The following is a 12665-nucleotide window of genomic DNA, read 5'->3' on the forward strand; positions in this document are numbered from 1 at the left end:
GATTCGGTCTTGAGTTGACCTAAATCGGATAAATATCTGAAAAATTGGCAAATCAAACTAAGTTACAGACAGCGGACAACTTTATTTATATAGATAAGCATGGACAAGTCTAGAAATGTAGACCTTTATTTCGAGAGTTACTGCTTTGAAACTGTACGACATATCTACAAATGGACTTCCACCATAAGATGCCTCTTTCAGTGTTCTACATGGTTGGTCCTATGAATCTTCTCGTATCTCCCATATTTATGGGTTAGATTGAGTTAGAGTCATTGAATGGGGTGAAATTTCGTAGAGTTTTCACATACTACTTTATTTTTTTGATAGTCATGTGACAGCTAGAATCATAAAATTTGGCTATCATATGTCCACTGGTCATGTCAATGTGCATGCCAAACGTCATGATTCTATCTTTCCTATAAGTGCGCCAAACGATAACATATACATGTAAAAAGTACGTAATTAACTCAAAATCGAGAAATACAGCTCTATTTAACATATAAGGGATAGAAACAATGAAATTGAAATAATAAATAAGGTAGTTCAACCTATTCAATACAAATAAATTGAAATGTAGTATTACATTCCTATTTAATTAAAAGTGACCCTAATCTGGGTCATCATCAGCCGAATAAAATGCAAAAAACAATGCATAGGTAAATAAGAAATTAAAGAGTGAGTCTTCCATAAAAACAGTTGAAGAGGCAAAATATGTTAATTGGGATTGGCACTGTGCAATTTTAAATCGCAAAATCTAGAAAAAGTAGAAAGTCAGTTACTTATAAGAAGTAAGGCGCGATCTTCTGAATAGTAGCAAAACACACGCAAATTTCAGCACTGTCTCATAATGTTTACAAGAAGAGGTGAAAAGTTAAATGAGCCAGCAAATGAGGCGCGATATCACAATATAATTAATGAATATGAAGTCCCAATATTGTTTAGAAGTCGAAGATGAGTCGCTTGATTGAGGCTCCTGAAGATCAGCGCAACACACTCAATGTCCGGCACTGTGCTTTCAAATGCTGACTGAACTCGGTGAATAGCTTGACAAACCAGTCTGTAATTGCTTCGGTTGAAAAAATGTGTGTATATATATAAATAATACAATTTAATTACGTAAACAGGATCTTGTAGATTCTTTAGAACAGTCAACTGCATTACGTACACACACACACACACACACACACACACACACACACACACACACACACACACACACACACACTCTCTCTCTCTCTCTCTCAACCGAAGCAATTACAGACTGGTTCGTCAAGTTATTCACCGAGTTTAGTCGGCATTTGCAAGCACAGTGCCGGACATTGACTGTGTTGCACTGATCTTCAGGAGCCTCAATCAAGTGACTCATCTTCGACTTCTGAACAATTTTGGGACTTCATATTCATTAATTATATTGTGATATCGCGCCTCATTCGCTGGCTCATGTAACTTTTCACCTCTTCTTGTAAACATTATGAGACAGTGCTGAAATCTGCGTGTGTTGTGCTACTATTCAGAAGATCACGCCTTACTTCTTATAAATGACCGACTTTCTACTTTTTCTAGATTTTACGATTTAAAATTGCACAGTGCCAATCCCAATTAACATATTTTGCCTCTTCAACTGTTTTTGTGAAAGACTCACTCTTTAATTTCTTATTTACCTATGCATTGTTTTTTGCATTTTATTCGGCTGATGATGACCCAGATTAGGGTCGCTTTTAATTAAATAGGAATGTAATACTACATTTCAATTTATTTGTATTGAATAGGTTGAACCACCATATTTATTATTTCAATTTCATTGTGATACATTTCAATACGGAACATTATGAAATTTTTATCTTTAAAGGATAGAAATACAACAAAAAGTCATAGGACCAAAGTTGTAGATCTCTCCAAAATGAAGTGGGATTGTGCTTTCTGTTTAGACACAACTTACCATTTAGACACCAATTATCCTGAAACAAAGGTCTGCATCATCGTTAAAATTGCATCCGTATTTCAATATTTTCCGGGGCCAAAAGTTATACATTTGCATAGCTTAGAATATTTCCCCGCCCCCCTAAAAAGAAAAGATTGTAGAGGTTTCGGGATTAGCACTCGCATACATGGAATAATTATGGAAGAAAGTAATGCAGTTAAGAAAGTTGAAATTAACAGATAATAGGATTATAATTGAGGACAGCCGGATGAGGACAAATATGTAAATACCAAGTGAATGTATTGAAAAATCAAATGTACCTCAATAAATTATGGTGGAATGAATTATGGATATAAGAAAGCGGTAACAGAGGAGAAATTTAAGCGCAGAGAGATTCTTAGGTAAACAGATAAGAAGATGACTAATGGTGTTATTACTTAAGCTATTTGAGGATGGTTATAACCTCCAACGATGTTCCGCCAATATCCCGCAGAGTGGCCGACTGACACCTCTCTTGCTTTCTACCCAAGAAACAACCACGAATTTACAGGAATGATGACGAAAATGGCAATATGTTACTTCCCTGCTGGCAAGCAGTCAGAGACGTTGCCATGGTAACCTGTAGGCTCGTTGTCGGTCTGTCGGTCATCAATGCAGAGCATGATACCCGCAGAAAATAGTAATTTTCTCCGTCATTTGAAGAGTAAGGTAAATTATGAACATAACAAAAGTTGTTTATAATGAAGAGACGTTTCACATACAGTCCACGGAGTTTACAGAAAATCAATAGTATAAGAGAAAATGGAGGAAAACAGTTCTAGTTTTCCTATAAAACCCCCGAGTATTCAAAAATTTTAAAATGATATGCATATTAAAACCTTCTCCGGGATGAGTATACACTAAATATGATGTTTGGTCGAGATCTATCCAGCCGTTTTGGTACGAGAGACAAACGCACAAGAAAAATAAAAACCACCGATTCGGTCTTGAGTTGAGCTAAAACGGATAAATATCTGAAAAATCGGCAAAACAAATGAAATTACAGACAGCGGACCCCCTACAAATTTATTTATATAGAAACAAATGCCAAAGTTGGAGGAGGAAGGGAACGAAAGACAATTGACTAGTTTAGGCTTGGAATCAAGAGTGAGTGAGATGACCAATTTGTGCAGTTCTGCATGGAACATGACCTCGTCGTCATTAACATGCAATTCAAGTTGCCGAAGTGGCACCTGGAAATTGCCTGCAGATACTCCAAAGCATGGGGTAAGGACTCAAATTCATTACATTACTACTCCTCAGAGATTCCAGATCTCCATGGTCTGTGAAGACCTAACTACTGTAGGTGCTGATGTAGCCTTGGATTACTGCTTTTTGGTAGCTCAGTTATTACAGATCTGCTTCAAAGTAATTGAAAAAGAGAAGAGGACACTCCAGATGGATCACCAGAAGTGTGTGAAGCAGTGTTGGGGCACATGGTGGAAGAAGTCGAACATATGTCAGTTGAACAGGTTCCTTTAGAAGAGGCACAGAATTGATAGAAGATCCTGAGGACTGGCATGGCGAAGTCAAGTTTCTGTGAAGAAAGCTTTCAACCAAAACAACAGACCTATCTGATGTAGCCTTGGATCACTGCCTTTTGGTAGCTCAGTGTAGAAGTGATAGTGTGAACAATTAGTATGACCGAACAGTGGAAGTAGAGAGAGTGCGAACTGTGTAATTGTGCATACTGTGCCATGTAAGTTGTGATTCTGGTGTGCCTGTGTAGTTGTTAATTAATCAATCTTCGAAGTAATCGCTACTAGTTGTTGTGTTTATTTATCTACCCCCACCAATATGTAACAATAACAGTAGAAGAATCTAATAAAATTACAGAAAATCATCTTATAGAAAACAATTCACTACAAAAAAACAAATGAAATAATTAACCTTCTAAGAACAACCTTAAAACCAAATCAGTTTTGCATTCAACAACAAAATCTATTGTTCAAAAGGAAGGGTTAACTATAGGCTAACCGTTATCAGGAATAATAGCGAATGTACCCCTAAATAATATTGAACTGTCTAAAGCAGAGGGGCTCAGCTGGGCGCCTGCTGAGACTGCCCAATTCGGCCAGGCTGGCCTGACGTAAATGCGGGCAGCTTACATAGCAAGCATTCATCACAGTGAAAGGAGAGAGGGAAAACTCATTGCAGGGAAGGGAAGGAGCATTGACATTCGATTGTGATTGCGAAGCTCGCCTCCACTACTCAGCGAAATGCTGATTGGGGTACTGTATTTAAAATAAAACTCTATAATCACAGAAAAACTGACCTTTTCAAGATATTCCAGTTTGATTATACTGCGCTCGATATAAACAGTTAGTTTTATTTTCTTATATTTATTCATTGAAAGAAAATTGACAGTGATAATTTTTGTGTTATAATCTACAAACGTACAGGGTTTAAGCGTACACGCTACAATTTCTTGGATGGGAACGACAGTATTTCCATTTTATAAAAAGTAAAATTCCAGTTACTCATTAAGCAAGAAGTAATATAATTACATAATTCAACAAATTTACTGCTTGTGAATTTCCCTGTTCACTGATTTTCTGAAAATAGTATTTAAAATTTAAGAGCTGTCCGATGATAATAGCTAGGCTCTAAATGGCGAGAGGGAGTTTCATAACCAGTGAGGACATAGATATTTAAGATTAAAATACAACAAAAATGTAAATATATCTACCAGATAGATGTACAGTATGCTTTCAAATAAATAACCAAAGATTTTATTCCCGGTAAGCATGATTGGATTGTTGATGAGTTTATCAGATAAAACCCAAACCCGCAAGCCACAGCTTATCCACCTTAACTTTGTATTCTACTGGAAATGTTTCTAAAGCACCTCTTAAAATGTAATAATGAAAGATGCAAATCCATTATGTACATTATAAAAATGTTTGAGGATGTAGGTCTAACTCTTTATTGCATCCAGTCAAAATACATAAACTGCAGTGAACATAAATAACTTATTTCTTACAATGTAAATTGAAAATGACGTGGTTTCTGCCCTCTTTGTTTCATAATTTTCTGCCTCCATTTCAAACTCGGGTATCGCCGCAGTAATCTAGAGTGACTGGGAGAACTTCGCCCAGCCTTCACGGTCTGCGACGTAGTCACAATGTCACTGTGGTTGAATAACATATGCTCATCGCCTGCCTGCCCACCCACTTACAGTGCCGGGTGCCCGCGGGACGGAATGCCCAGCGTGTGAGCACCTCTGGCCTAAAGGGAGGTATTACACTGGAGCACATATGTAAATGATGTACTATAATATGCCCCTATGCCAATGACGCCACAAACATGCAGCACTTATTAGATACACTGAATTCCTTACACAGGTCAATTAAAGTCACAATGGAATAAGTAAATAACAAAAAGATGTTTTATTTAGACAACACATTCAGTAGAAAAAATGACAGCCTGTCCGATAAAATAAAGAGGAAACCCACTCAGACTTCACACAAAATAGACAATGAATCCAACCATCTAAATATGCACAAATTAGCAGGGCTGATACAATAATATCCATAACAATGAGTGCAATAGATTACAACAATAAAATCAGTACAGATAATAAGGCAATTCACGAAAGAAAACAACCACCTACCAGACACAATAGATCGATTATTAAGGAAACAAAGAAAAAAATACAAGAAAAACCACACCTGAAAATAAAAAATACGTAGTCCTAAATTTTATGAACAAGGACACATACAAGATAGCTAACATTTTCAAAAAGCAAGGTTTAAAAATAGCCTTCAGAATGAACAACATGCTAAATTATACACAGCCAACATTCAGCCTTCAAAGAACACGTAATATGACTGCTCTCACCATTTCAGAGACATAAAAAATAAAAGCACATCATTAAACCTGAAGATGGCAATAGAAATGCACACTGCAAAGAAAGCCAATAAAACTAACTTCAATGGCCACACACCCCTGAAAAATTCTCCTTCCTTACACTGCTAAATTAATTCAAACTTTGGTGAAACAACATTTCACGCTTTTTTTTTTTTTGTTATTTGGAGGCTACTCTGTCGCAAACTATTTTGCATTTTTTGTTGATTTGTGATGATCAGTCATTATTTCCTCTTTCAGGAAGATTTTAGGTTGACAAAATTTTAGATTGTTAAAAAAAAATCCTACATTTGTGCATGTATTCTTTATTGTCAGACTTGTAAAACTCCACAGATGACAATATAAAAAAATGATACATTTTCTTACATTTTTCTAAATAACTTTCAAGGCTTATTGTTTTTTTTTTTTTCTTTCTGCAATTTGCTTTACATCACTCTAAAGGGCTAGGAGTTGGAAGGAAGCGACCGTGGTCTTAATTTAAGTATGGCCCCAGCATTTTCCTGGTGTGAAAATTGGAAACCACGGAAAACCATCTTTGGGGCTCCCGACAGTGGCGTTCAAACCTACTATCTCCCGAATACAAACTGACAGCTACGTGACCTAAGCCGCGCGGCCGTTTGCTCTAGCAGTTACAGGTGACTAAGAAAGGGTAAGGAAAGGATTACCGAGCTCGATAGCTGCAGTCGCTTAAGTGCGGCCAGTATCCAGTAAATCAGATCAAAAATTAGATGTATGGCTTTTCAGGCGTTTGCTCTATTAACCAGCATTTCATCTTAGGTCTGACACATCCCACTCTGACGAGTCTAGTGTCAGACCCTACCCACTGATGCTGGGGTGTATGCAGGTGAACTTATCAGAAGCCTATTTATGAGGCACAGTCTGATAACTGCATACGGGAGATAAAACTCCACAATGGAATTAATGCCCACCTAGCAATTCCAAATGGAAATTCTAAATTCCCATGGAGGCAATTAGATATTTTTCCACCAATAGAGCATATAAAAAATCAGATCAAAAATTAGATGTATGGCTTTTCAGGCGTTTGCTCTATTAACCAACATTTCGTCTTAGGTCTGACACTAGACTCGTCAGTGGGATGTGTCAGACCCTACCCACTGATGCTGGGGTGTATGCAGGTGAACTTATCAGAAGCCTATTTATGAGGCACAGTCTGATAACTGCATACGGGAGATAAAACTCCACAATGGAATTAATGCCCATCTAGCACTTCCAAATGGAAATTCTAAATTCCCATGGAGGGAATTAGATATTTTTCCACCAATAGAGCATATCAAAAATCAGGAGTTTTATCTCCCGTATGCAGTTATCAGACTGTGCCTCATAAATAGGCTTCTGATAAGTTCACCTGCATACACCCCAGCATCAGTGGGTAGGGTCTGACACATCCCACTCTGACGAGTCTAGTGTCAGACCTAAGACCAAATGCTGGTTAATAGAGCAAATGCCTGAAAAGCCATACATCTAATTTTTGATCTGATTTTTTATATGCTCTATTGGTGGAAAAATATCTAATTCCCTCCATGGGAATTTAGAATTTCCATTTGGAATTGCTAGGCGGGCATTAATTCCATTGTGGAGTTTTATCTCCCGTATGCAGTTATCAGATTGTGCCTCATAAATAGGCTTCTGATAAGTTCACCTGCATACACCCCAGCATCAGTGGGTAGGGTCTGACACTAGACTCGTCAGAGTGGGATGTGTCAGACCTAAGACGAAATGCTGGTTAATAGAGCAAACGCCTGAAAAGCCATACATCTAATTTTTGACCTGATTTTTTATATGCTCTATTGGTGGAAAAATATCTAATTCCCTCCATGGGAATTTAGAATTTCCATTTGGAATTGCTAGGCAGGCATTAATTCCATTGTGGAGTTTTATCTCCCGTATGCAGTTATCAGACTGTGCCTCATAAATAGGCTACTGATAAGTTCACCTGCATACACCCCAGCATCAGTGGGTAGGGTCTGACACATCCCACTCTGACGAGTCTCGTGTCAGACCTAAGACGAAATGCTGGTTAATAGAGCAAACACCTGAAAAAGCCATACATCTAATTTTTGATCTGATTTTTGATATGCTCTATTGGTGGAAAAATATCTAAAATCCCTCCATGGGAATTTAGAATTTCCATCAGTATCCAGTAATCGGGATATAGTGGGTTCGAGCCCCACTGTCGGCAGCCCTGAAGATGGTTTTCCGTGGTTTCCCATTTTCACACCAGGCAAATGCCGGGGCTGTACCTTAATTAAGGCCATGGCCGCTTCCTTTCAATTCCTAGGTCTTTCCTATCCCGTCGTCGCCATAAGACCTATCTGTCTCGGTGCAACGTTAAAAAAAAAAAAAAAAAAGAAAGAAAAAAAAAAAAAGAGAAAGGATTTATACTAGTGAGTCTTGTATTCCCAAGATATGTGCAGGAACACAATAAAGAACTCTGATAATTAGGAGAACGTCTCAAGCACAAGGAATGCATCAGCATTTGCTCTTGCAGGCAGTCATTCAGCCTCGTGTACCTCAAGGCCAAGTAAAAATGGAGAGAAGGGATAAGACACAACAATTAACTTTCTGCTTCTGTACAGAATCATCCCTCACCAAGTGTGTACCATAGTTTTGTGCAAGAAAAATACCGAAAGTGAAACTACCACAAAGTGTATTTTTAAATCAGCTAATAAATGAATCTGGAAATACATATGTGTTCTGTTTGAAAATTTTGCAGAGTTGGTGAGTGCAGAAAGAAAGTTTATTGTACAACAGCGCATTAAATGAAAAAAACATCTGAAAGCAGTAACGAGTGCGAAGAACAGCAATTGTTCCTAGGTTCTCTGGGGTAAAGTACTAATACCACATCCAGAAAATCCAAGTAAATTAAGAGATCATTTTTTCTGTTAAAACGAGAGCTGTGCAGCGAATAGAATTAGAAATTTACACGAATAATACCCGCACATTTAAAAAAAAATTGAGGCACAAAATTGGGGTGCTGATTTTATTTGTGTCAATGTTGGCATTTTTTTTCAAAATCAGCCTTCCTAAAGTTAGGGTGCAGGGATTATTCGGTGGCGGAGATTATTCGCGTAAATACGGTAGTACTTGGAATACTATTGTTACACAGTCAACAGAATACAGTTTGATCAAAAAAATATGGTAGTACTTGGAATACTATTGTTACACAGTCAACAGAATTCAGTTTGATCAAATATTTTAAAGTCATTTTTTACTTATTTTATAGTATTTTTCAATAAATTTAAGATAATTTCATTCATAATTTTCCGCATTTTTTTTAGGTCATTAACATGTTTATCACTAAAGATAGTCATACAAGGTACTGTTTATTTTATTTATTTTCTAATACATGCTAAGGGAAATAGGCTTATAGTCATGCATATATAGTCTTTCCACTCAACAGACTCCCTCTCTGCCTTTCCCCCCCCTACAGATAGGTTTGTGTTAGCACGCTAAGATTGAAACCAATGGATACTGGAGATAACAGACATGTGGAACAAGAGCCATATTCAACTTAAGTACAAAAAATTTTCTCAAATTGATTGAAGTGTCAATGAGATATAAATACTTTGTCATACTTGTTCATAATATCACCCATCCACAATCATTGGAAAATTTATGCAATGTTAACAATACTGTACTGTACACATGCATGTGAATGTTTAAAAGTGATTTGGTAAAATCTGAGGATGCTCTTGTAGAAGAAAATGTAATTCTGTTATTAAATGTGTTATATGTATACATCCAATGCAATGGCAGGTCGATGCATGTATCAATGCTAACAGAGGGCATTTTGAACATTTCATGTAAAAAAGAGTTTCATGTGGTATTCTGGTATGTTCTGTTCCTGTGTGTTTCCCATTCACTCTGTAGAGTTGTAGAAAATGAGTTCTAACATGGAAATAAAGGGTTTTCCAGACTCATGTCCATATAACATTTTCTTCTAAGTGTGAGGAATGTGTCCTGAGAAGGTTTATGACAATGAGTTTGCTCATCACTAACCAATAAAGTACCAACATCCTTTTAACTTCCGACAGTCGTAAGAGATGTCGAAGCCACAGGCTGTAAGTTATAAACTCGTTATCACATTATAACAAGGTTATTATTACTCACCGAGAACTGTTCCTGTGTCTGAAGACTCAACAGCAAATTTATAGCAGTTCTCATGACCAGGGTTTTCTGATGTATCATACACCTTGCGAATGTAAGACTGAAATAGAAATATACTACGTAGTTCATATAATATAACGTGAAAAAAATATTGACAATTGGGAGGTCTGGATTTAATTTAAAATTACACTACTCCCTACAGTTATATTCAGTACTACATCTCAGGAAGATGACTGCCATATGGGACTTTTTGAACTGTTCCAATATAGAGCATTTGCAAAATAGTTACTTTATTCCTTTGAAATTCTAGAGGTCACTTGCTGGTTACTTGAATTTTTTTTTTACTGAAAGGATTGCTGTGATTAAATTTAAAAAAATAAAATTTAAAATCCTTATAATTAAAACTGGATAAGTATTTTATAGCTTAAATTTAGAAGTTCTGAACCTGTCATACAAAGGGTTTAAAAAAAATAATTATGTTAATATTTGCACTAGGAAAATAAATATAAACATAAAAATATAAGAGCATTTAATTAGCAAATAAGAAAATAATGTAATTTTAATGATAACTATCTGTATTACAGATGCAATTTACTCGCATCAGAACATACTCGATACATTTCAAATCAACTGAAATGAAATCATTAAGCTATTTACAGCGCCACTAGGAAAGGAATACTGAACGGTACTATTTCTACACAACTGCTGCCGTATCCCTACAGGTGATGAAGCCCCTTGGAAGAGTAGAAGGTAAAAGCCTTCACAATTCATGACCTCAGCGCAAAGTGGAGTATAGAGGTTACGTCTATGCCCAGCCACCTTTGGCTCCAAGAATTAACCTGGTACTCATTTTTGGTGTAGACTGAGTCAACCTCAGGAGTCGAGTGCCTCTCCAGAAGTGGAAATCCTTTTCCTAAATTTTTATGCTTTCTTCGGAGAACCGATCTTACATCCTTCATGGTGTATCAAGCATGCCTCTACTGCCTTGGCTAGGCAGCCTTGACTATGTCTACACAATTCCTGATGATTCATGCTATGTGATATCAAAGATAACTTTACCATGTCTGATCAGGAGTAACAATACAGATGTACTGATGTAGGCTTAAATGTCTAGCTACTGTAAGTACCGATTATCTCAGGAGCTCACTTTCAGTTTAATAGCTTTATTATTACTTTTTTTTATTATTTGCTGCTTTATGTCGCACTGACACAGATAGGTCTTATAGCAACGATGGGACAGGAAAGGGCTACAGGTTGGAAGGAAGCAGCCGTGGCCTTAATTAAGGTGCAGCCCCAGCATTTGCCTGGTGTAAAATGGGAAACCACGGAAAACCATCTTCAGCGCTGCCAACAGTGGAGTTCGAACCCATTATCTCCCGAATACTGGATACTGGCTGCACTTAAGCGATTGTAGATATAGAGCTCATTAGTTTAATAGCTATGTAGATTGTTTGTTTTCAATGTTTCCTCAGCAAGAATATCTGGAGTAGGCAAACCAGTCACTCAATGAATGGTGCATGGCAACACCATTTGTGTTTCTATATTTCTGAATAAATTATAGAAGGTTAGATAACTGCTGCTGGGAACGTTTTAGTGAACAGTTTGGCTTTCACCCACTTAAGCTCCATCCTTAGCTCATTTCTACTTCCCAGCTTCATCAGGAGGGCTGGCTTCAACACTTGACTGAGGGGCCATCTCGAGAAATTTTCAGTCTTGATGTGGGATAAGAAGAAAGCCAGATAAATACAGGAAAAATAAAGGAACATAAAGGTGAATACAGTTTATAAAAGACTAGAAGATAAAAGGAGAAGAGCAATCCAAAAGGTAAGTAAACTACAAGTAATGTAAAGAAACAAGTAAGCACAAATCATGTGAAAACTGTCCTTGTCCTGTTGTGTTTTTCTTTCCATTTCTCCCTCTTCCTACACTAACCTGTCATTTTGTTTTTCCTATTATGTGCTCTTTTCACTGCTTCTGTCTTTTTGTATATGACAATGAAAGGTCAGTGTAGGAAGAGGGAGCAATACAGAGAGCAGACAATCACAAACATGAAAACACAGAATGACGAGGACAGTCTTTTTGTCTTCATACACTGTCATCCTCAAACAGACAGGCGCTCTCTTCTTCAATTACAGTGTGCGATAAGAAGCAAGCCATATAAAGATAGGAAAGTGAAAGAGAGAAATAAAAGTTTGATCCATTTTACTAATACCATCCCATCTAATGCAGAGGTTGTGGATAGTAGAAGCTTTTAATTTCCATTCGTTCAGGGGCCTTCGTCGCACAGTAATCCTCAGTATCACATATTTTATCAAAAGCTGAAATGGTGACTAAAATCATCTCTAACCACCATTCTATTTCAGTTCTTCATATGGTCACAGAAAGGAAGAAATATGTTTGTGAAGGTTTTTAAAAGCTGAAACAGGTAGTGGAGGTCTAATTTTTTGCTGGTCATTTTTAAAAGGGCATTTGGGAGCTCCAATTTGGCGGTGCATGCCCTGAATTGTACAGTACATGCCTGCACAGCCAGATTGTAAACAAAATCGACTTTCAACCTATTAGGTCGTGTTACGTACATATAGTACGTGTTGAAGAGATGTTAAGTACAGAACAAAAATGGCCAACCGGACCCCAGTGGGATCTGAAACCACAATCTCCCGGTTGCTCTACCATTGAGCTATGGTGGCCTAAGCCACATTTGTTCTGTCGG

The 12665-nt window shown here is 37.2% G+C and overlaps 1 protein-coding gene across 4 annotated transcripts in view; it reads right to left on the reverse strand.

Moving 5' to 3' along the window:
• LOC136866486 (beta-secretase) overlaps positions 1-12665 on the reverse strand; it is a 110701-nt gene that overhangs the window by 16796 nt on the left and 81240 nt on the right. For all 4 annotated transcript variants that reach the window (XM_067143492.2, XM_067143493.2, XM_067143491.2 and 1 more), the window contains one exon: positions 9959-10055. In XM_067143492.2, coding sequence (XP_066999593.2) covers positions 9959-10055 — 97 coding nt within the window. The remainder of the gene's footprint in view (positions 1-9958; positions 10056-12665) is intronic.

This window comes from Anabrus simplex, chromosome 3, assembly GCF_040414725.1.
Source record: "Anabrus simplex isolate iqAnaSimp1 chromosome 3, ASM4041472v1, whole genome shotgun sequence".
In the NCBI taxonomy this organism is placed as follows: Eukaryota; Metazoa; Arthropoda; class Insecta; order Orthoptera; family Tettigoniidae; genus Anabrus; species Anabrus simplex.